Here is a 25,215-nt window from a genome sequence, read left to right on the forward strand (position 1 = left end):
TAACTGAGGCACAGAGAAGTTAAGTGGCTTGCCCACAATCACACAGCAGACAAATGGCGGAGCGGGATTAGAACCCACATCCTCTGACTCCCAAGCCTGTGCTCTTTCCACTGGCTGACTGGAGCCCTGACAATGGGTCCTTGGAGAGGATATTGCTCTGGGCCTCTGGAGATCTGGGTTCTAGTTCCCCGTTCTGCTTGTGGCTGGCTAGTGTGGGTGACGACTGCACATGTATATAGAGAAGCAGCATGGCCTAGTGGATAGAGCCAGGGAGCCAGAAAGACCTGAGTTCTAATCCCACCTCTGCTGCCACTTGCCTGCTCCGTCACCTTGGCCAAGTCACTTAGATTCTCTGGGCCTCAGTTACCTCATCTGTAAAATGAGGATTAAGACTGTGAGCCCCACGTGGGACATGGACTGTGTCTAACCTGATTAGCTTATACCTAAGTCAGAGAAGCAGCGTGGCTCAGTGGAAAGAGCATGGGCTTTGGAGTCCGAGGTCATGGGTTCGAATCCCGGCTCCGCCACATGTCTGCTGTGTGACCTTGGGCAAGTCACTTAACTTCTCTGAGCTTCTGTTAACTCATCTGTAAAATTGGGACTGACTGTGAGCCCCATGTGGGGCAACCTGATCACGTTGTATCCCCCCAAGCGCTTAGAACAGTGCGTTGCACATAGTAAGCGCTTAACAAATGCCATTATTATTATTATTTATTTATTATTTAAGTCAGTATTTAAAACAGTGCTTGGAACACGGTAAACACTTAATAAATACCAGGGAAAAAATGTATTTTAAAGTGTGTTGCACCACTGCACACCTACTTGCTTATTGTAATCAGTAGTTCCAGCAGGAGGCTTGAACCTCCGTAGTGTTTGTTAGAACAATTTTGCATTGATGAATGAACTGTGTCTCTGCTCCTCTGCTTTGCCCCAGTTATCTGGTATTTGCTTATCATTATCATCATCAATCGTATTTATTGAGCTCTTACTATGTGCAGAACACTGTACTAAGAGCTTGGGAAGTACAAATTGGCAACATATAGAGACAGTCCCTACCCAACAGTGGGCTCACAGTCTAAAAGGGGGAGACAGAGAACAAAACCAAACATACTAACAAAATAAAATAAATAGAATAGATATGTACAAGTAAAATAAATAGAGTAATAAATATGTACTTATGACTTCAACTCTTTTTTTTTACAGTTGTTCCACAATTTGAATAGTGCCAGCCCAAGACCTGAAGAACGTAAGTATGTAAACGTTTCTAAGTGTCCGAATACCTCTTTTGCCCATTTGAAAAGTAGAAAAATGCATTTAATGACATTGTGATTTTTCGGTTCATCACTTGAGAATGAACATTTCTAATATGTATGCTGAATTTTTATGAAAAAAAATTGTCAGGAATTGCTTCATATTTTTGTTTTGCCCCTGAGCATTCAAGGGTAATCACATTCAGATACCACATCAGAATACCACATTAGACATTTTAGACATACGAAGAAATTAAGCGGGTAAAAAATTTGGACTACAGGCTAGAAAAGTCTCATTTTTTATCCTCACTTGGCAAGTGTAGATTTCTAGATGTTCATCCCATTTAATACTCCATTAATAAGACTAATTTAAGTGAATTAGTGACTACCCCTTGTTATAAAATAAGCTGGATAGGCTGTGAGGTCCCCATGTTTGATCTATGAGCAAGATTGAGAACGTGCGATTGAGTCCACTGTCCTACTAGTGTTCTGCCAGTAAGAGACCAAGTCATCATTTCTATATGTGCTGATTACTTTTTGGGCACAAATTCCTTGATCTTGTTTTGGGATACAATATATGTCCTAAGTTTTGTGGTTTAGGTAAATAATGTGCTATTCCATATATTCTTTAACTTTAAATTGTTTTAAAAATATAGAGAAAGCTGACAGAGTAGGCATTGGTCCGAATTCAAGGAAATCAATTCGTTAGGACTGTGATCTTTCTATTCTGTGGTTTTGTGAGTGTTTTATATTTGTAGCGAGTGTTTCTCAGATGTTTCCAACGGTAATTTTTCTGTTCTCATTTGGGGCAGAGGCATTTCACTGTGTGCGAGAAATATTTAAGTACATTTTCCTCAAACTTGTGGCACAGTGGAGAGAACACAGGTCTGGGAGTTGGAAGGTTATGGGTTCTAATCCTGCCTCCGCCACTTGTCTGCTGTGTGGCCTTGGGCAAGTCACTTCATTTTCTTGTGCCTCAGTCACCTCATCTGTTAAATGGGGATTAAGACTGTGAGCCCCATGCGGGACAGGGACTGTGTCCAACCCGATTTCCTTGTATTCACCCCAGCGCTCAGTACAGTGCTTATCACATAGTAAGGGCTTAAAAAATACCACAATTATTATTATTATTATTATTATTATTATTATTATTATTATTATTATTAATAAAGGAAAACATGGCATTTTCCATTGACCTATTTTGACTTTTAAGGTCATAAAATTTTCTACCTCAGTACATTGTTAAGAGTTCTTGGCAGAATACATTTTTGGCTGCCTCAGAGTTTGTTTTTCAAATGGTGTGCTTTAGAAATTACTAAATTGTACTAAAATATCTACAGATGAAAAATAAGCAAATAATCCCACACACAGATTCCAGTAAGATGGGATCGTATTCAAAATTTCACAACTGTGAGGAGTTTTTAAAGTTATCATTAGTAGTGAATATTGTCTTGTTCTTTTAGAGTGCACATGATCTCTATTAAGATCACCCAATGTAAGGCAAGCTTGGAATTTGTTTTGGAAAACCAGTTTGGCATAATGTCCTGTTTTTAAAAGGAGAAATCAAACTTAGGCTGGATGCAGGATGTGTGTTTTTCCATTTTGGAGTGGAAGCGAAACAGGCATAATTGTGCTGCTAACATTTTCCAACTGTTTTTACTTTCAGGTGCCCAGTTGGATAAGATGGGATTCACAATTCTCAGAAAATGTATCAGCGCGGTTGAAACCCGAGGTAAAATGAATGTACCTCTGTCAAATCTTTTAATTTGCTAAATAAAAGCAGTAGACCTTTATCAAAAAGATACAAAATCATCTACAGTGCTAGGCATTTAGTAAGTGCTCAATAAATGCCATCGTTTGTGGTGGGTATATTTAAGGGATTTAGAGTGAATAGTCCTGCACTCTTTGCTTTCAGGTGAGTTAGGTGACATGAAAAGGGCTAGTTTTTCTGTGTATTGTGATGCAGTGCCTTTTTCTTATCCTCCCTTTTCACCGTAATGAAACTGGAGGCCAATGCTGAGTTTTGAGGTGTATGAGAAATAAACATTTTTCATCGGAGTTGTTAAACTGGAGAATTTCTTCTTATACCCTTACCTTCTAGTCTCATTTGGCACCCTATCTTAAACCTAATTAAGGAACGTCACCTGCAGCCTACACCGTCCAAAACTTTAATTTCCTCAGCCTTGTTGTATAAAGACACTGAGTAAAAATAAAGGATTTTGACCGGTGTCTGCCACTGTAGCTAAGTAGTGCAGAAAACGATTCCACAGAATACAAGTCTTGGAGCTTGTGAAATACTCTTTTAGAAGATGATACTGCTTCCTTTTATCCTGTGACATGCCCTCTTTCCTTCTCACTCCCTCAAAAAGAACTGTTCGTGTGAGCAGAACGTTTAACTTTATTACATGCACAAACACACACACAAACATTCATCTTTACCTTGCTTAGAAAGATGCAGGGGGTAAGGAAGCCATGAAGTCGTATTTTCTGTCAAAACAAGGTCTTTGTTATAAAGCCAAGACCACCACCTGTGAAATTAGACTGTCAGATAATTGACAAGTACATGTTGCTTTGTGACTTGGGGATTTTCCCATTAATGATAAAGCCAAATCACGGAAAGCTTTTTTGTGCAGGTCCTCTTAGAACAGTCCTGTCCGATGTTCATTTCAGATTGCAAACAACTAAGTTTTAGCTAACCCATTTTTTTCTGTTCCCCTGTTCCTTTAAAATTTGTGGAAATCTTAAAATCTTTTTAAAATGCAGCTTATCTAAATTGTTTTGTTTTAATTCTGCAGCTCCATGTATTAAGGGTCTTACATGTGTTTAAGGTCTTGATAAAATAGAAATGAAAGATCATTTAAAAGTAAGGCCTTGGGCTCTGTTGATCTAGAATCTAGCAGTTTGTGGAAATTATTTTGTAGAGTGAAAGTAGCAGAACCCAGGTTGACTGAAAATTATGTTTTATAAAGAAAGCATGCTTTTCCACCACATCCCAAGAAGTCTTAATTATATTAGTTTTTCTAACAAAAAAGAAAATATGTTTTTCTCTGTGGTCTTCAATGCCAAAGAATCTATTGCAATACCAAAAGGTATTGGCATTCAAGTTAATGAGGCTGGAGAAAAGTTAGTCAAAGTAATTTCAAGATTACTACAAATTTTGGAGAGTGGTTATGCTTTTGTCCTCCAGCTGCTAAATTTTCCCATTGTCAGTTTGTTACAAGGTTGTAGATTCTTTAATTTTAATTTGAGACAGCTGCCGTTCTTCATTGTGCATTCTTCTTGTCTGAGTTTGAGTGCACACCGTCATCCAAAGCAAGAGTTGAGAGGCTTCTGGGAGCATTGTTGAAAGTGGAACCAGCAACCTTCTTCTTATCCTTGCCATTGTTTATATAATAATAATGTCTGAGAAGAGGAAGAATCAAGTGAAGAAAGGACTAAAAATGAATTAGAGATGTAGGCAAGCCAAGTCAGGTTAACCAATCAATCACATGGGGCTGAGGGTGGGGTGAGTAAAGGGTGTAAATCCAAGTGCAATTCAGCTTTCTGATATTCAAGGGCTCATTTTCTAATTGGTATATTATGAACTATTTCACTTAAAAACGCTATCAGGGAGCAGGGATAGACTGTAGCAGGTCGAGCTCTGCAAGTTGATCAAATCATCTTTGTTTTGGATGGAAGAAGGCGATGACAATCCAGCTGCTGCTACCTTGGTGAATCTTCCCTGTTGGCTATTTGGCTATTGTCTTTAGTAATTATATTGAGTGTTTTGATGTGCCTGAACAATTTGCGAAATAAAATGACTGAATCATTTTAGCTAAACTTTTCTACATTTGGCCCTCGACTAAATTTCCACATTTCTTCACCAGGCCTGGATTGTAGATCTTAAAAATTTATTCTCATTTTGGATTCTTTCTGTGGAGCAGATCTTAGGAGCAGCTACCTAGGAAACCTGATGACTTTTGAAAGGTCTTTGGGGTTCTGAGCTTGAGGGGGGTTATCATATTGCAAATTCAGTTAAACTCCATATCAGTAAATAGTGTTTTCCTACAGTTCAGGCAGTCTGTTAATGTTTCGATGATGTATAATGTAAATTATGCAAAGCCAAAATGAGAATCTTTTGCTTAAAACATCCTTTTTACTGCTGTTTCTTGAAGCATCATCATGAAAACTAAATTTGAATGCCTTTTAGTTTATGCATTTCTCTTTTTTCATCTTCCATATGTGAAAAATTTGAATATTCACTTTCATTTCTAGGGTATGGCATTAAAATTTTGGGCTAAGCAAGCTGTCAGCTATCAAATTCAGCAGTCAAACAAGCTGTGAATTCATGGAGTATAACTTAAGATGCCATACATAAGCTGTGACAATCTTTGATTTGCCTGGTTGGAGATGCTATTTTTCTTTTTTCTAAAGTAGAATTGTAGGTTATTTGTTCTCCTGCAGAAGTTTGTTTAAATAGAGTCTCTCCCTGCATTTGTGTGTTGGGTGGAAACTCAAGATGAACCCTGATGGAAGATAATACCTCTGTATCGCAATATTTATCATTGGGTTTTAAAAAAACATCAAAAGCAAACTTGCAACACATTTTACTGTGATTGCACATTAATCTTGAAATTGCCAAGGGCAAGTTACGTGCGCAATGAGGAAAATAAAGGCCAGCTGTATCCAGAGAACTTACTGCCTCTATGCTGTAGTTTCCATTGCTTTTGATCACAATGGGTGTGAGGTGAGTATGCGTGGAAAGGAAGACAGTCTTGGTGGGTGGAAACAGGGAAGAGTCTGCAAAAATGTAAGTGGAAAACAGAAATTCTAAATTCAGGCAAGTGAAGGTGTAAACACTTGTTTTTTTCAATAATAATAATAGTAATGATGGCATTTATTAAGCGCTTACTATGTGTAAAGCACTGCAGAAATGTAAGTGGAAAACAGAAATTCTAAATCCAGACAAGTGAAGGTGTGAACACTTGTTTTTTCAATAATAGTAATAGTAATGATGGCATTTATTAAGCGCTTACTACGTGTAAAGCACTGCAGAAATGTAAGTGGAAAACAGAAATTCTAAATCCAGACAAGTGAAGGTGTGAACACTTGTTTTTTTTCAATAATAATAATAATAATGGTGGCATTTATTGAGCGCTTACTATATGCAAAGCACTGTTCTAAGCGCTGGTAGTCTTGGTTTGTTTTTTAAAAAATACAATGTATATACAAATTATAAATGGCGATTTATTTTTCAATTGGGTGAAATGAATTAATAGAAAAGGGAAAGTCCTTTGTTCCTGTAAAGTTAGGGGCGTAGCTGTTAGGATGATGATTATAGCTAACTTTTCTCTTCAGGTGATGATTTTTCTAGTATATGGATTATCTATCCTCCCCCTGCCCTGATCTCTCCCTTTCCCCTCCTCCCCCTCACACTTCATTTTCCTTTTTGCTACCTCTTAGTCATTCATTCATTCAATTGTATTTATTGAGCACTTACTGTGTGCAGAGCACTGTACTAAGCGCTTGGGAAGTACAAGTTGGCAACATATAGAGACGGTCCCTACCCAACAACTGGCTTACCAGTTCCATCAGAGAGAGGACAGGGAAATGAAAGATACAGGATTGTGTGAACTAGTTCCCTATGTCTTTGCTTTGGTTCGAAGTAGACAGCATTGATTATGACATTAAATTTGAAAAGAAGTGGTGGAATATAAAACGGGGGGAAGACATAAAACCCCTCTCTGTGCTGATTTACTTGGGCTCTGCGTGAGCTAAAGTGGTCCAAGGTGATATTCTATTCTATTAAGGATTTTGTAGGCCTATTCAGTGAGTTAAACCTTAATGGTTAATCGATATTTTTGTTTGTTTGTACATATTTATTACTCTATTTTTTATTTATTTTACTTGTACATATCTATTCTATTTTATTTTGTAGTATGTTTGGTTTTGTCTCCCCCTTTTAGACTGTGAGCCCACTGTTGGGTAGGGACTGTCTCTATATGTTGCCAATTTGTACTTCCCAAGCGCTTAGTACAGTGCTCTGCACACAGTCAGCGCTCAATAAATACGATTGATGCTGATATTTTTGTGAGGTTATGTTGTTCCCATAATCTGGCATCCTGAAGAAATAGCTGCTTTATACATTCCTACTAATGAGTAGCAAAAATAAATAATATTCAGAGATAACGCCAACACCTCAGTTTATTTAACCGTTCATTTAGCCTCCTCCCCAAACATTTGAACAGAGCTGCTAGCAAGGGGCGAGAAACATGCTTATTTAAATTTCTCTTCCAGGTCCCCATTGTTGTATGTGCTAACGAACAGGGATGTGGAAAAGATGGCTAAAGAGGGGGTGGAGATAACGAAGAATCTAAATAACTGTGTAACCCACAACTGGATTTTCAACTCCCTGAACAGTGCATTGTTATTTTGATAAATTTCAATCCAGCTGCCACAGTTAATATTAGGTGTGGAGGCAGGTGGCAGCAGTGTTACATTATTTGGCATTTTTCCGCTGTTAGGCTTTTTCTTATTGGGGGAGATTGGAGGAACCTTGGAAAAATGAGACAGCTTTGGTTTTTACCCTGAGATTGAAAAGATACTCCGCTTTACTTCGCGTTGTTTCTTCCCCAAGCATACCCTGCTAGCTTTATTTTTTGTTAACTAGCAACATCGGCTGCCTGCGGACTGGAAATTATTTTTAAACATTCACTCAGCCCACAGAGCCATTTTCCTCCTTAGCCAGTGTTATGCATTCAGCAGCCCAGCTAGTTTCCCTCCCCATCCCATTCCCTGGAGTGAGGCATGTTCAAATGTGCATGCAAACACACACAAACAGCCATGGGCCCGTGCATGCAGACACACACAAACAGCCATGGGCCCGTGCATGCTGTCTTCATGTTTGAAGATCATGTTGACAAGGTACTTGCCGTGTGTGTACGTTGGACCGAAAAAAACCCTGGATGACAGACATTATATTCCACATAGCTGCATATCACTGACAAAGGTGCACACTCACTTATAGAGTCAAGCACACTTCTACTACTTACTCCCTGGTGGTAGTTGTGTCTACAGCCCCCTCCTTCCTCTCCCCCTCATTCCCCTCTCCATCCCCCCCGTCTTACCTCCTTCCCTTCCCCACAGCACCTATATATATGTATATATGTTTGTACATATTTATTACTCAATTTATTTATGTATTTATTTTACTTGTACATCTCTATTCTATTTATTTTAGTTTGTTAATATGTTTGGTTTTGTTCTCTGTTTCCCCCTTCTAGACTGTGAGCCCACTGTTGGGTAGGGACTGTCTCTATATGTTGCCAACTTGTACTTCCCAAGCGCTTAGTACAGTGCTCTGCACACAGTAAGTGCTCAATAAATACGATTGATTGATTGATTGATACAGGGAGTAAAATTAATAATGCACAAAAGGAAAAATCCAAATCTATTCATAAAGGCATACATTGAAGCTGTTTTAATAATAATAATGGTATTTGTTAAGCGCTTACTATGTGCCAAGCACCATTCTAAGCAATGGGGTAGATACAAGGTTATTAGGTTGTCCCACGTGGGGCTCACAGTCTTAATCCCCATTTTACAGATGAGGTAACTGAGGCCCAGGGAAGTTAAGTGACTTGCCCCAGGTCACACAGCTGACTAACGGTAGAGCCGGGATTAGAACCCATGAACTACCAAGCCATGCTCTTTCCATTAAGCCAGCTATTTCTCAAACATGCTGCTTCTTGATAAAATAAGTGTTTTATCTGGAAACACTCCCTGAAGGCAAGGACCATGGCTGGTTTCTTTTATTACTAGTATCCAGGCTCCTAGTCCAGTGCACTGCCCTCAGTGAGCATCAAATAAATAAGGATTGGCATTTATCTTAATTCTAATTAAAGGTATTTATTCATCCCATACTGAGCATCAAATTAAGCTCTTTGGGGAGTATACTAGAAGCAAAGCACACATTCCCTACCCTCAAGACATTTACGATATTCATGTCATCTCAACTCCATTTCTTTATGATCATGAGTAGCAGTGTCGCGTTACGGAAAGGGCATGAGGCTGGGAGTAAGGAGACCTGGATTCCAGTTACCACCATTTACCCCTCCCCACACCACCTGTACATATGTATATATGTTTGTACGTATTTATTACTCTATTTTATTTGTACATATTTATTCTATTTATTTTATTTTGTTAATATGTTTTGTCTTGTTGTCTGTCTCCCCTTTCTAGACTGTGAGCCCACTGTTGGGTAGGGACCGTATGTGTTGCCAACTTGTACTTCCCAAGTGCTTAGTACAGTGCTCTGCACACAGTAAGCGCTCAATAAATACGATTGAATGAATGAAGTCACAACTTCTCTGTGACTCAGTTTCCTCATCTGTAAAATGGGGGTTAGCTATGTGTTCTCCCTCTCCCTTGGACTATGAGCCCCAAGTGGAACAGGAACTGTGCCTGATCTGCCTTTATTGTATCTACCCCATTGTGTAGTACAGTGTTTAGCACATAATAAGCACTTAGCAAAAGCCACAGTTACTACTGTAATGAAAGCCATCATTTTATTTCTAATGTGAGATTTAATTCTCTAGGGCAGGAATTGCTCTTCAGGCATTCATATCAGCTCTGCTAATGTGCTAATTCTTTCTTCTATGATATTTGTCAACAGTCTGGGAACAACCAGGTGAAGAAGCTCTTTATTCCTGGAGGTTTTTTTTTTAATTTAGATTGTGTATCATACTATCCCAAGTGCTTAGTGCAGTGTTCTGCTCCCTGTAAGTGTTCAGTGAATATTATTATCATGGTACTTGTTAAGTGCTTTCTATATGCCAAATACTTCACTGGGTGCTAGGTTAAAATACAAGATAATCAGGTTGGACAAGGTCCCCGTCCCACAAAGCGCTCCCAGTCTAAAAAGGAAGGAATAGGATTTAATCCCTATTTTACAACTGAGGAAACCAAGGGTCAGAAAAGTTAAATGACTTGCCCAAGGTCACACAGCAGACAAGTGGCAGAGCCGGCATGGGGACCCAGGTCCTCTGACTCTCAAGCCTGTGTTCCTTCCATGCTGCTTCCCTACCACTGCATACTCTAGACTATTCCCCCTTCTTGACTGTGAGCCCGTTGCTGGATAGGGACCATCTCTATATGTTGCCAACTTGTACTTCCCAAGCGCTTAGTACAGTGCTCTGCACACAGTAAGCGCTCAATAAATACGATTGAATGAATGAATGCTCTTCACACACACACACACACACTCTCTCTCTCTCTCTCTCTCTCTCTCTCTCTCTCTCTACCCTACTCCACTTTAATGGAAGCTTTAGAACAGTGCTTGGCACATAGTAGGCGCTTAACAAATACCATAATCATAATTATTTATTATAATTGTACTGTTATATATCACTCGACCATTAAATATCAAATTGACCATTTATTTTATGTCAGCACTCTGCTGTTCCTTGGTCTTTAGTTCTTTCCACCATCTTGACAGGCCACAAGTGTTTTAGGGTTTTGTAATTTGAATGCAGTTAAATATACGCATTTAAAAGAACATTTAAAACTATTCTTTATGTTTTATTTTAAATTTCATTTAAAAGTCAAAACTCTTTGGAATCATATCACTTTCTCCCTTGCACTTCTTATTATACATTAGCAATTAACTTGGCTTCACCCAGGTTGATTAATTTGAAGTTGATCAATTATCTGATAGGAATTACCAGAACAGAGTGATTATTACTGCTGAAGTAACATGCTTGTTTCAATTCCCCACTCATTTTAGGTATTTTTCACAGCAGCACATTTGTTTGACTTCTGAGCATGAATCGAGGACTTGGTTATTGTAGTTGAATTATGTTATTTCTGTTCTCATTCTGGGTTATCTTTCTTCACTGGAAAAGTCTTTCTCTTAAATGACTTTGAAATCATTTGTATTTTAAGATGTTCCATACATACCGGTTCTGGTCCCCATTGTTTGAAGCTGACTGTTCCTTCTTGACAGCAGGTTTAATAGTAGTAGTAATGATAATAATCACAATAGTTCTTGTTCAGTGCTTACTATGTGTTAAGCACTCTTCTAAGCTCTGGGGTGGATTCAAGATAATCAGGTTGGACACAGTCCATGACCCACAAGAGGCTCATAATTTAATAGAAAGGAATAGGATTTAATCCCCATTTTACAGATGAGGAAACAAGCACAGAGAAGTTAAGTGACTCTCCCAAGGTACTGCAGCAGACCAGTGGCAGAGCTGGGATTAGAACCCAGGTCCTGTGACTCCGAGGCTTGTGCTCTTTCCACTGGGCCATGCTGCTTCAGATTCCTAGTTGATTACTAGTTCTCTTGCCTTTCAGTGAACTTCTCTGGGCTTTTGGTCTTCTTCTGACTTTAGCCATACCTCATTTAATAATATTCTTATTTATTATCAAAATAATAATATTTGTTGAGTATTTGCTACGTGCTTGGCACTGTACTAAGTGCTGCGGCGTATCTGAGCAAATTGGGTTGGACACATTCCCTGTCCCACATAGGGCTCACAGCCTCAATCGCCGTTTCACAGATGAGGTAACCGAGGCACAATGACTTGCTCAGGGTCACAAAGCAGACAGGTGACAGAGTCGGGATTAGAACCCATGACCTTCTGTCTTCCAGGCCCGTGCTCTGTCCACTGTGCCATGCTGTTTCACCACCCTTGTGGAGTCCACTGGAGTGAAGACTCACTGTAGTAGCCTCTTGGCATTTGTATGTGCCTGAATGTGTTGTTTGTGTGGAGATAATATTCAGAGAATGTCTCCTCTGCACTCCTTGAAGTACTCTAAAGGCAGGAAAAGAAAAGGCAAAAGTGTGGTGACCTAGAGGGAGGACAAGTGACACAGGGGGAGAATTAGAGTAGGCAAACTGAAAAAAGTAAACAGGAGAAGAAGAAACATGAGAAGAAGCTTTAAAATCAACCCTGTTGGATGTATTCTGTGACTAAGTTTTTCACTTGGAAAAGTTTTTGGATTTAAGGGTGCCATCACCTTGTCATCCAGGTTTGTTCTTGTTAGATTTAACATTAGCAGTGCAGAAAATAAATGCACTGTGGAAAAGCTGCAACTCTTAAAGTAAGTAAAAAACAATTAACTTTGTGTAGGTATTTAGAAAAAACAAAAACTGAAGTGCAGTTTCCTGCCTCACAGAGTTGGGGGTGTTTGTTCCTAGTTAGGGGAAACTTACTTATGTCCAGCTTGATTAAATCTTAACACATTTGAAATGCTGTCAGTGGGCATTCCCAAGTCCCCCTCGTTATTTACAGTTCTTGAGTCAAGTGGAATAATAGCAGATGAGAAACTGTTGTTTTTAGAGGGGGATCGTTTTCCAGTCACAGAGCTGATGACACAAACTGGTGACAGACAGTTGTTTTTGTTGCAATGTTATTTCATAGTCATGGGAGTGCAACCCATGTAAGTAAGAAAAATAAGCTGCCAATACAGAAGTTGTGATGTTCTTGATTTGCAATGCGTTTTGCCTTTTCTAAGGTTTGTCTCTCCCTCTATAGGTATAAATGACCAAGGACTCTACAGAGTTGTGGGGGTGAGTTCAAAGGTCCAGAGACTTCTCAGTGTGTTGATGGGTATGCCTCTTTTATAATCATTTTTACTTATAACGTAGTTTCAGTCCATTGAATTATTTACTCGTATTATCTGAATGTGGCCTGTTGTCTTCTTAAACTGTCATTTCCTCCTGTAATCTAGACCATTTGACCAGAAACAGTGGTAGGGACTTTGGAAAAGTAGTTGTGTTTTTAACATCAAAACGTCCCCCCATGTGGAAACTGAAATCTAGAGTTCTGTTTCCTTCCCATTTGCAGAAAATAAAACCAGTGGTACCCGGGCAAATTCCCTCCTGCGCCCTGCAACTTGCAGCAAAGCACTAGCCATGCTTGCATGATTTGCACTCCTTCCAAATTGCCTGTCCAGGGCCCTGATAGTACACACAGTTAGACAAGACCCCTGGGATTCGTTCATTTTCATGGAGCTTCCAAACCTGTCACTTGACAGCGAGGGTCTGACTCTCAGGGATTCATTGGTATTCACAGTGGCTTGTTTGCAGTTTGCACCAGGCTCTTCTCCAGAACCATGCATGCTCCATCTGTGCTGATAACACAGTGTTCTTTGGCACAGCAGACTGGAGGAAACCAGAAAGTGAATTCATTTCATTACTCCAGACATTATGTGAATGACAAAGCGCTTTTATATTATACACTGCTGTCAGTTCAGTGCCACCTTTAAGACTTTTTTTTCCCCTTTAAACAGGGCTGTCTCTTCAGGAGTGATGATAAGACATCAAGCTTGAGGGCCTATATGTCATATCAGTCCGTCATAATGACCTTGCTAAATATTAATTGATGTGTTATCTCACTTTAATTAATCAATATTAACAACACCCTCTGGTATTCTGTCAATGCCCAGAGCCTGTCTTCATTTTATGGCACTTCAGCAAGGTGTCCCTATACACCACAATTGCTAGAAACAATGGACACACCTTATAGATAAGGCTGTTTGTTTGGCTCTATTTCAATTAAAGACTTAATAAGCAAGCAACCACCCTTTTTTTTAAGCTATAAGCACAGGAAAAGTTGCCCATTATCAGTCAGAGGTCTTATTAGAATGCATCTGTTTTCATGGTCTGTTTTCATTTCTAACTCTCCAGTTTAGCTTGGTGTGCAGTTTTGGCAGTAACATTTTCCTTTTTACCATTAGTGGTCTCCAAATTAAATAGATTCAGGTTGCCAGTGGTTCAGTAGCAGCTGGAAGAGTTTAATGGGAATTTCAGCATCTGCTTTTACTTAATTTTAAAATTAGAAACACTTTTTCCCATTTCCAAAATTTGTGTTGTCATGATTGGAATTGGAAGATTACACTGGTATCAAAACAGAGCAGCTTTGGTTAGCAATCATGCCTGAGCACTAAAGAGGCCTCTATACTCCCCCCTTTTTGGTTTTTTTTTGCACAGTAGGTGAAAGTTGTTCTTACCATCTTGGAGCATTTTATTTTCTAGAGGGGAGGGCTGGAGAAAGTGGAGTAGAGTGGGCAAAGAGTCAAACAGGGCCAGATGCTGAAGAGACCGAGGCAATGCAGTGCCTCTCCCAGCTTCCGAGCTGTGTCACCACCATCCGCTCCGGAAGATATTCTCCTCTGGGCAGCAGCTCCTAGTCGGGGTACAGTTACCCTGGGGTCAAAGGAGGCCTTATGTCAGAATCAATCCCACATGCTGTTCCTGCCAGAGTTGGACTTTTGCCTGGACCGAAAGCCGCCTGTGTTCCCCAGCCTCCCAAAGGGAATCCCGGATTTGGGCTCCATGCAGTTTATGGAGCGGGTAGAACTGATGGCAGTGCTGCACTGAGGACTAAACTGGCTTGACATTGGAGTGTCAGTCACTTGACAGGACCACATTGCCCCCAGGCTCCATCCCATGTTCCAGCCAGGTCTGGGAGTGCATCATGTTCAAAGCAAAAGAAGACAAAAAAGCAGTCTCAGAATCTGTAATTAATGTAGCCCTTTGTAGTTTGTGACCTCAGGCAATTGCTTTATTTTGGATAAGCACCAGTCTCCCATTTATGAAATCCCCTAAAAACATTGTCCAACTGGAGGTGTTCTTTAGTTGAGTTTAGAGACTTTTTTCTTTCTCTCTCTCTCCTTCCTTCCTTCCTTCCTTCCTTCCTTCCTTCCTTCCTTCCTTCCTTCCTTCCTTCCTTTCCTTTCCTTTCCTTTCCTTTCCTTTCCTTTCCTTTCCTTTCCTTTCTTTCCTACCTTCCTTTCCTAAGCAGCATGGCATAGTGGAAAGAGCACGGGCTTTGGAGTCAGAGGTCAGGGGTTCAAATCCTGGCTCTGCCAACTGTCAGCTCTGTGACTTTGGGCAAGTCACTTAACTTCTCTGTGCCTCAGTTACCTCATCTGTAAAATGGGGATTAAGACTGTGAGCCCCCTGTGGGACAACCTGATTACCTTGTATCCCCCCAGCGCTTTGAACAGTGCTTTGCACATAGTAAGCGCTTAATAAATACCATAATTATTATTATTATTTCCTTCCTTTCCTCCCTTCCTCCCTTCCCCCCTTCCTTCTTCCCTTCCTTCCTTTCTTCCTTTCTTCCTCCCACCCTCCCTCCCGTTCTTTTTCTTTTCTTGGTTTTGTTTTTGAGATGGAAGTGTTTTGTTTTTGGATCCCCCTTCTCCCCGCCATGGTGATCTGGTAGAACTATTTTTTATTTTCCATGAGCCTTAGAATTGTGAAATCCAAGACAAAGGCATTACAAAACCTGTCTTGCCTTTAAGAGAAAATATGTTGTCCTTTTCAGTAACTTAATCTTGTAAATGGAGTAGAAGGTATAGAATCAAGTGAGAGAAGAAGTTTTCAGATTTAAGTTGTTTTTCAAGCTGAAGTAGTAGTTTTCTGAATTAAGGTTATAATAGCAAGACGATAGAGGGAGCCTTCATTAATCTAAAAGGAAATATTTCCTCTATTATACATAAAATGCAAAAAAGCAAGTAAAGTGTATTTTTTTAATTAGGGGAAACTAAAATGTCATCATTAAGATAGAGTCCTTCATAGGCTCCTGTAGTGACATCTTACCAGAAAGAATAAGTCTTTGACCTTTTTTCTCATTTTCCCTATTATCAGTTAGTGGTCCTGCCACACACAGTTTATTTGTGTCTTTTGCATCTAATCTTTCACATATTTTGAGTCCATTCTCCTCAAAGAGCCAAAGGTTGCATCTTGCCCAAACTTCAATTATTGACCTGCAACTAAGTCATCTTAATATTCATTCCCTGATTAATTTAAAGATTAAGTTAATCTTTAATTGCCTTAGCTTTTTGGTACTCTGCCATTCTGATTTTTGATAGTTGTCCTGTTCCATTGTGGATTTCAACTTTTCCAAAGCATTTTCCAGTCTTTTAGACTGTGAGCCCAATGTTGGGTAGGGTCTGTCTCTATATGTTGCCAGTTTGTACTTCCCAAGCGCTTAGTACAGTGCTCTGCACGTAGTAAGCGCTCAATAAATACGATTGATGATGATGATATTTTCCATGTATTTTTTTTCCATAGTTTCCTTTGGGAAAAACAAATCTAAAATCCCTTTAAGAATATTTAATATTTTTAGAAAAATACTGAGTAGCAGGTATCACTAAAAGTACAGTGGTTTACTTCACCCTATGCCCCTCTCACTGTTAATAACTGGCTTTTCATTGGAGGCCATTTATTAATCTACATGGTTTGGCACATTCAACATATGTTTTATCGTTGTACAGTTTGTTCCATTTAAATATTTAAGACATCCTCGGTTCTAAGATAAAATTTCAAAGTGATTTATACGTGAAGAGAAGGCTTCTGAAAGGAATGGCAGAAATAATTTAGAAGAGTGTCCTATTTTTAAAATCTTACCGTCCCTGCACCTGTTCACTTTTAGTCATTGGAGATCATGGTTCTCCAGCTCCATAATTCAGAAAAAAATCTACTCAATATTACCTGTCTCAAGTCCTAGCCTTAATGACCATAAAGTGTGTTTTTACAGTTCTTGAAGTTCATCTATTTTTCTTTCTCATGTATCCTGGATGGGTCCATAGTGATCATGTAGGAGAAAGGAGCAGTCCCTGATGGCTTATGTTCAAATCAGACTTAAATTTTTTAGCCTCAGCAACTGAAGCAGCGTGGCTCAGTGGCAAGAGCCCGGGATGGGGAGTCAGAAGACGTGGGTTCTAATCCCGCCTCTGCCGCTTGTCTGCTGTGTGACCTTGGGCAAGTTACTTTACTTCTCTGGGCCTTAGTTCCCTCATCTGGAAAATGGGGATTAAGAATGTGAGCCCCGCGTGGGACAACCGGATTACCCGTTATCTCCCCCAGTGCTTAGAACAGTGCTTGGCACATAGTAAGCACTTAACAAATACCATTATTATTATTATTAATAAAATAATGCAAAGAACAGGAAAACCGGAAACATTTTAGAGACTGTAAATAGGTACTAAGTGCTGTTGTTTAGTTTTATCTAAATTTGGGTGAAACAGGATTATAGTTTTTGGTTCTCTGCAAACACAGAAACATTCTTCACCCTATTGTTTGAAACAAACCACACTTTCTGAGTGGCTGTTTAAATAAATAAGCTTGAATGCCAAATATATTACTTACAAATTCCACCTAGCCAAATGCATCTTCTGATCACACAGGAGAGCTGGGAATGATTGAGTTATTTGAAAACAGTGAAAATATAATAGTGGATTAGAAGCACAGACACTATGCAGTCATTCTCTTCTGATGTGACAGCTGCTTTTTATTCCATGAAGTTAAAAGGAAGGTTTCTTTACTATGGAAAAGATACCGATTTTCTGAGCACCCTGAAGGGTAGCCTATTGGAAATAGAAAAATAAAAGATTTCTGTTTGGTGCTTTGAGCTTAGGTTGGAGGTTTGCTGGGTAGCAGTTGATAGTGTTATCTGACTTGTATGTTAAAATGAGATTTAAATGATTAATTTAATGAGAGAGAGAATATTCAGTTACAGAAGTAATTGGTTGGCACAGTCTTTAGAACAGAATTATTTAGTCCCAGTTATAAAGGACTGCACCTTTAATCAGTGGGCTTAATTTGATTTTTTAAATGTATCTGGCTTGTCTGACAAGCTCGGTAACAAATGCGATCTGAATTGTATGAACTGATCAAAATGTAATCAGTGTCAATTACCATTGTTGTAGTTTATTGCATATTGCTGTCAGTTGCAGTAATCAAGAAATGTTGAAGTGCTTTGAAAAAGTCATAAGACCTCTTGAGTAATTGACTTTGGCTGTGTGGTGTTTTGACTCTAAAATAGCCATCATTTCCTGTTACCCCTTATTTTCTAATTGCTAGAAAGTGACATGGAGTTGTAACTCATCCTTCATCACCCTTGAATTCCAAAGCCCTTTTTCTAGTTAAGGCTATTCAGCCCTCTGTATCTATCATCAGTCTATTTTTTTACTAAACACTTAAACGGTGTTTCCTTTTCTGTGCCTGTAAAGAAAATAAATTCACCTTTTCCCCTTGGCTAGAGAAGCATGAAATAAAATTGACAAAAGTTAGGGGCAAGGAGAAAGAACCTTAATCAGACACAGAGGGTCTCTGTCACCAGATTGTACTTTTTTCTATGCAGTTTGAAGGAACCACTGAAATTGCCTCTCAGTTGGGATCCCACCTGTACCCCATTTATGCTTACTGAACCAATAATAATTTTCTTTACATACTCTTTACGTAAATACGTCATTCAGTTTGAGCCTAGGCTTTATAAACACGTAAATCAAATAACTGGAAGAACAGTTAAGGCTTAAGGATCCTATTCCTTTTCCATAGAGTTGTTTATTGAATTTTTAATTTAATTTTTGGCACGTCTCTTCCTTTGGATGCTATTTCTCCCGAAAACAGCTGCCCTTCAAAGAGGGCAGATCTTTACTAATCAGGAAAATAATGGAAAATAAATGAGACTAAAAATGGACATGAAAAGGGTGAGGGAGGAGGTGTGACACACATGGTTTACAGTGTACATTCTCCTTAGAACTGCATTAATTACTCTAGTTTGGCAACCCTAAGGTTTGATTATTCTTTCTGCATCGCCCGGTAGTGTTCAAGACCCTAATGTAGTTAGTAGTTTGAGAATCATACTCGGGAAAGATGGCATCTTGTCACTTTGTGGTAAATCATTACTTTATTAAATCTGCACCTCGCTTTCCTCCCTTGAAACATGAGGAATAGTAGTGCTTCTGAATATCTTGAAAAAATGTTATTATTATGATTATAGTAGTAAGTGCTTACTATGTGTCAAGCACTGTTCTAAGCTCCGGGGGAGATAAAAGGTTGGACACAGTCCCTGTCTCACATGGGGCTCACAGTCTAAGTAGAAGGGGGAATTGGCTTTAATTCCTGTATTGCAGTTGGGGAAACTGAGGCACAGAGAAGTGAAGTGACTTACCCAAGGCTACACAGCAGGCAAGCGGTGGAGCCGGGATTAGAACCCGTGACTATCTGACTCCCGAGCCCATGCTCTGTCTAGTAAGCCATGCTGCTTCTTGGGCCTATTTTGTGCTCAGCAGTGTATAGTAAAATGTTTGCCTGCTTTAACAGAATAAAAAGAAGGGTTGGAGTGAAGTGGCTTTTATCTCTGTGGTTCCAGAGGGTGCAGTGCTCGATCTGCTGGACCCTTAGATAAGAGACAAGTCCACTGGAGAATCAAGCTCATCATTATTATTATTATTATTATTATTATTATTATTACAACAAAAATGTTTAGATGCATATCTTGTAGTTGGTAAATAATGTTGACTATCTGTGGTGTTGTCAGGTGAGTTGAATAGTAGGTTCTCTGTCCAAGGTTTTAATTTATTTTTGATGTCACCCTGTAGATTCAAAAACGTGTAGTGAAGTGGACCTAGAAAATTCTTCAGATTGGGAAGTGAAGACAATAACAAGTGCTCTGAAGCAGTACCTGAGGTAAGACATCTCCAGCCTGTTGATGAATTTACTGGGTGGAGGTTAGCCTAAGCGTATTTTGTATTGCCACTCAGAGGAGTGAAATGCTGGTATTTATTTTTAATGAGGAAAGTGAAAAGCGCACAGTAGGTACAAGAGTAGAGAAAACATGTAGACTTCAAAGCTAATCTTCAAAGCCCTTCTGAAATCTCATCCAGAGTCTCTCCTGATTAATTTCTCTTGTTTCCTGATTTTCTTTCCTGGTCTTTCATGGTCTATCAACCATGTATTTAGGTATTCACAGCCATATATAATATTTTTATAGACTATTAGCTCGTCCTGGGGCTTCTGAGTTCCTTGTGGGCAGGGATTCCGCCTCCCAACTCTGTTGTATCGTACTTTCCCAAACACTTAGTATAATGCTCTGCACACAGGAAGTGCTCAAATACTATGGAATGACTGATTACACAGACCTATATGCTTTCCTTCTTCCTCCTATCTGTAAATCATTTCAGTGTCCGTCTCCCCCAACTCGATCGTAAAATTCTAGAAAGCAGGGATCATTTTTGCAAATTCCATTGTACTTTCCAAGTGTTTAGGATTATTCCCTGAACGCAACAGCTGCTAAATAAATACTATATACAAGGAAAAGGCAAATGAATTTGTAAGCTTCTTGTGGACAGGAAACATGTCTATCAACTCGGTTGTGTTGTACTCTCCCAACTGCTCAGTGCTTAGTAAGTTTGACTGATTGAAGAGGTTGCCTTTTTTTTTTAAGTGATCGCCTTTACCACCTCTTCAGGTTCCCCAGTTCCAGTCAGCTTGTTGAACAGCCCAACTCCTTCCCTGCAAGCATCACAATTAATCTGGGATTTTAGGTTCTGATAATTAGATGCATTTCAGTGAGGACATTTTATGGCAACCAGTAGCATGATATTCCAACGTCCCAAAATGACAACGTAACAGGTGAGGCATAAGGGGCTCAGAAATGACCTGTAATTCCCACTGAAATGATTTTTGAAGTAAAAATCAGTAATGGGGAAGCATCAAAGCTTTAGAGAGTTGATTCAGAATTTGGTTGCTCTCACTAAGCTCTTGTACCTGGAGTATAATCTGAGATCATTTTGGCATTTTTGTTTTTGATGGGTACTGATGGACCCAGAAGGTTGAAGGTTAGAGGATGCGACTGATAGACCTGTTATGAAGCTGTAGGATCTCAAGTCCCTCTGGCAAAGGGTCTTCCCTAGTGTTTCCTGGCTGTGCAGTTTTGGTGTGGAGGAAAGTATCCATCCGCTAGATTGCCCACTGGAATACATGCCATCGTTATTGTTACTAATCATTATACTGTGGGTCGAATAGGGCCACTGAAGCCTGGGTGGAGGTGGCCCATTGTGAGACCATCCCTTCCTGTTGTGAGGCTTAGGGCCAGAACCCTCAAGCAGCCCGCCCAGGTCCATTCTGCCTCTGCTTGCCTCTACTCACCCCTGTGTGAGGTTTGTCGAGTTTGGATTAATCCTCTATTCAGCCGTGCTCTGTCATTGTCTGAGAATAAGAAGCCTTGAGTGTGCCCATTTGAAAAAGGGTCATTGATTTTTCGTTGATATTTAAATTGCGGTGAAGTAACGTCATTTAAATTGACTTTCAAACCTCTGCTCACAAGGTCATACTGCAGACAAGTGGTAGAGCTGGAATTAAACCCCAGGTCCTCTGAGTTCCTATCCCGTGCTCTATCCACAATAATAATAATAATAATAATAATAATAATAATGATGGCATTTATTAAGCGCTTACTATGTGCAAAGCACTGTTCTAAGCGCTGGGGAGGTTACAAGGTGATCAGGTTGTCCCACAGGGGGCTCACAGTCTTAATCCCCATTTTACAGATGAGGTAGCTGAGGCACAGAGAAGTAAAGTGACTTGCCCAAAGTCACACAGCCGGCAATTGGCGGAGCCGGGATTCGAACCCATGAACTCTGACTCCAAAGCCCGTGCTCTTTCCACTGAGCCACGCTGCTTCTCTTGACAACGCTACTTCCCATAGACATAGACACAGTACGGCTCTGTTTGCCTTTTGCGGCCCTGAGCTACGTCCTCATCTGCCTTTTACTTTGGTATTCAAATCCACCGTTCAGACAGTTGGGATTATGACTAGTTTGTTTTAAATTAATGTCTCTTTAGTTACTTTTCAGACAGCCTTAGTGCTGTATATTAGTAGGGAAGCCTGTTAAATCTTGGCAGAATCAATCAATGATGTTGACTGAGCACTTCTTAGGTGCAGAACACTGTTCTAAGTGGTTGTGAATGTACAATACAGTTAAGTTGGTAGATATGATCCCTGCCCTCAAGGAGATTACAGTTGAATAGGTGGTTTCACAGTTTCCTGTGTCAATGAGTCAATCATTGGTATTTATTGAGCACTAACTGTGTGCAGTGCACTGTACTAAATGCTTGGGAGAATACAACATAACAGAGTTGGTAGACATGTTCTCAGCCCAGTGCTATTTAAATGCATCTAGCCTATCCCCATATCCAAGGAGAGCCCAGAAAAATGGAATCCTAACTAAGTCTAGTCAGGTAACCAGAGAGTAAAGGGTAATATTCTTCAACTAGTTGCTTAAAGATAAATGACCTAAAAAAATAAAACCGAAGTTGGTCAGATCAAATAGGAAGGGAGGAAATTATAAAGATCTGAATGCAGCCCTCTTATCTTTTGACCTTTAACCCCAGCAGTTTTCATGTCATTGCTACCCTGGTTTCCTACTTCATAAAAATATTGCAGCAGATAACACACTCTTGGGAACTGTAGGCAGAATTCCCAATCGCCTCTCTTACACTAGTGACCCCATGCCTCATATGGAATATGTCCCATCTGCTTATATTGTATTCGTTCCCGCATTTATTATAGTGCTTGACACTTTGTAAGTGTTTAATAAATAACAATCAGCCATTCATTCAGTGGTATATATATTGAGTGCTTACCATACTGTACTAACTGCTTGGGAAGGTACAGTATAGCAGGGTTAGTAGACATGATTCCTGCCCACAAAGAGTTTACAGTCAACAGGAGCTTAAATGATGATGATGATTAAGATGACAGAAAGCCAGAAACTTTCTATTTTCAATTACTTCAAGAAAAAAGGACCCATCTCTCAAAATGTAGCATTCTGACAGACTCACTCTAATTTGATCATCAGTGCCCTAGTTTACTGCCAAGTTGCTTTCTTTAAACAACTTTTTAATGAAATTGGTTTTTTTTGGGGGGTGAAAAAAATCCACTTTCATAATCCTTAATCCATTCAAATTACCTGCTTATTTATTTAAAATATATGCAGATATACACCTACACTCATATTTTTCCTCTAAAAATACATTACGTGCTTGAGGATTGGAAACACTCAGATTGCATAAAGTCTACATATGTTAACATTGTATTAATACAGCACTGGTATTATTTATTAAGCATGATTTGAGTGGGTATATGACCAGACCACCACTCTCCCAACCTTCAAAACCTTATTAAGGTCGCATCTCCTCCAAGAGGCCTTTCCTAATTAAGCCCTCCTTTCCACAATTCCCTTTCCCATCTGTGTCATCTATGCACTTGTATCTGTACCTTTTGTGTATTTGGTTCTCCCCACACCCTTAGCCCCTTAGCACTCGTGTACATATTTGTAAATATTAATTTCTATCTCCCCCAATAGATTGTAAACTTGTTTTGACCAGGTATTGTGTCTACCAGTTCTGTTGTGTTCTCCCATGTGCTTAGTGCAGTATTCTGCACATAGTAAGTGCTCAATAAATATGATTGATTTTGAGCCCAGCAAAATAGAGATACAGTAATAACTAAACAGCGTGCTTTGTTTAATGTATGCTAAAAAGATTGTTTTGCACCTCACATCAGAATTTAAAGAAAAATTCACCAAGGGGGTGCTCTTTTTTTGCCATTTCACTCACACTTCTCCCCTCCCCGCTTCATTTTCCTTTTGACATCCACTCATTGTCTTCTGCCAAATGAACTAACATTTTTTTCTCTTCTTGACCTCTTCCTGTTAGTCACTCCCTGATTGTCTTTTTTTCCCCCTAGAGATTTCAGAATGTGGATTAAGTTGGTTCGTAAGAGGGAATTATGTTGTTGAGTATGTTTTTAGCTGTAGCCAGGACACCCAAGAATTTTGCAGTGTTAGACACCTTAAAGGGTTCCAGACCATTCCAGTGTTTCAGTTTGGCAGAGGAAGTGAGAAGACTGAATTTTGGGGCCACATTTACCCCCTAGGGTCAGAGAGTTGTTTGTACCACTATTTTGGTTGGTTGTTTTGGGTTACATAGAGAATCGGGTTACAGTAATTGTATAACTGTAATCGGGTTCATGGAAAGAACAAGGGACTCAGAATCAGAAGGACCTGGGTTCTAATCCTGGCTCTGCCACTTGTCTGCTGTGTGACCGTGGGCAAGTCACTTAGCTTCTCTGTGCCCTAGCTACCTCAACTGTAAAATAGAGATTGAGATTGTAAGCGCACGTGGGACAGGGACTGTGTCCAGTGTGATTAGCTTGTATCCATTTCAGCATTTAGTATCGTCCCTGGAACATAGTAAGTGCTTAAATAATACCATTAAAAAAAGAATTGTTGGGGTTGGGGGTAGGGAGCAATTCAGTTATATAATTACTGGTATCTTACCGGCTTTAATAGTTCCCTTACTTTCTCAGTTTAAACCCCAAACCTAAAATATCTTTAGGTAGGTAGGTAGCTAGCAAGGTTTCTGACATTTTTTAATTTGATCTACCTCTGTCTCAGATTAACATCTTTCGTATGTCCTTTACTTGACCATTACCTGTATCCTTTTTTTTCCCCATTTTCAAGGTGTTTGTAAAAAAAAAAAAAATAGCCTAAGTGTTTGTGCTCCGCCCTCTAAATAAGCCCCTTTGGCAATGGTACTATTCAATATTGGCTATTTTATACTAAACTGTGCACCTCTGTCATTTCCAAGACATTACTCCAAGTGCTGTCACATGGGGCAGGTAACTTCTGCCAGTGTATTACAGAGCTCTTTCATTCAAACTAAATGTGACTAAGGCCGATACTAGTGGTTTCGCAGTGTCTGATGATTCTTTTCTTTAAACAGAAGTCTTCCCGAGCCCCTCATGACGTATGAGTTACATGGACAGTTCATCGTTCCTGCCAGTAAGTGTTTGGGTGCAGTTCAGTTTATAACCAAATATTTTGTGATAATGATACTCTTAAATGCAAAATCAAATATTAAAAAATTAAAAAGTTAAAATTCATAATTGCTCAGCATTTTTTTTGAGAAAAAGTTAGATTTTTTTAACATGTTTATCTGTTGAGGAAAATGAGTGGTACAGTTCCTCAGTAGTGGGGTGGTTATATGCAGCGGTAATAGTATTCATTAAGTACTTTGTGCAGAGAGCACTGCACTAAGCACTGGGAGAGACTACCCTGGTGGGAATTAGATGTTGTCCCTGTCACTCGAGGAGCTCACAAGTTCCGCCATTGAAACTTA

General features: G+C 39.5%; 1 protein-coding gene across 1 annotated transcript in view; it reads left to right on the forward strand.

Moving 5' to 3' along the window:
- Positions 1–25,215, forward strand: part of ARHGAP10 (Rho GTPase activating protein 10) — a 262,121-nt gene that overhangs the window by 158,493 nt on the left and 78,413 nt on the right. Inside the window, exons 12-16 of the mRNA XM_038755281.1 lie at positions 1,204–1,246; positions 2,917–2,982; positions 12,770–12,844; positions 19,632–19,719; positions 24,820–24,878. Of these exons, the coding sequence (XP_038611209.1) occupies positions 1,204–1,246; positions 2,917–2,982; positions 12,770–12,844; positions 19,632–19,719; positions 24,820–24,878 (331 nt within the window). The remainder of the gene's footprint in view (positions 1–1,203; positions 1,247–2,916; positions 2,983–12,769; positions 12,845–19,631; positions 19,720–24,819; positions 24,879–25,215) is intronic.

Source organism: Tachyglossus aculeatus, chromosome 12 (assembly GCF_015852505.1).
Source record: "Tachyglossus aculeatus isolate mTacAcu1 chromosome 12, mTacAcu1.pri, whole genome shotgun sequence".
Classification (NCBI taxonomy): Eukaryota; Metazoa; Chordata; class Mammalia; order Monotremata; family Tachyglossidae; genus Tachyglossus; species Tachyglossus aculeatus.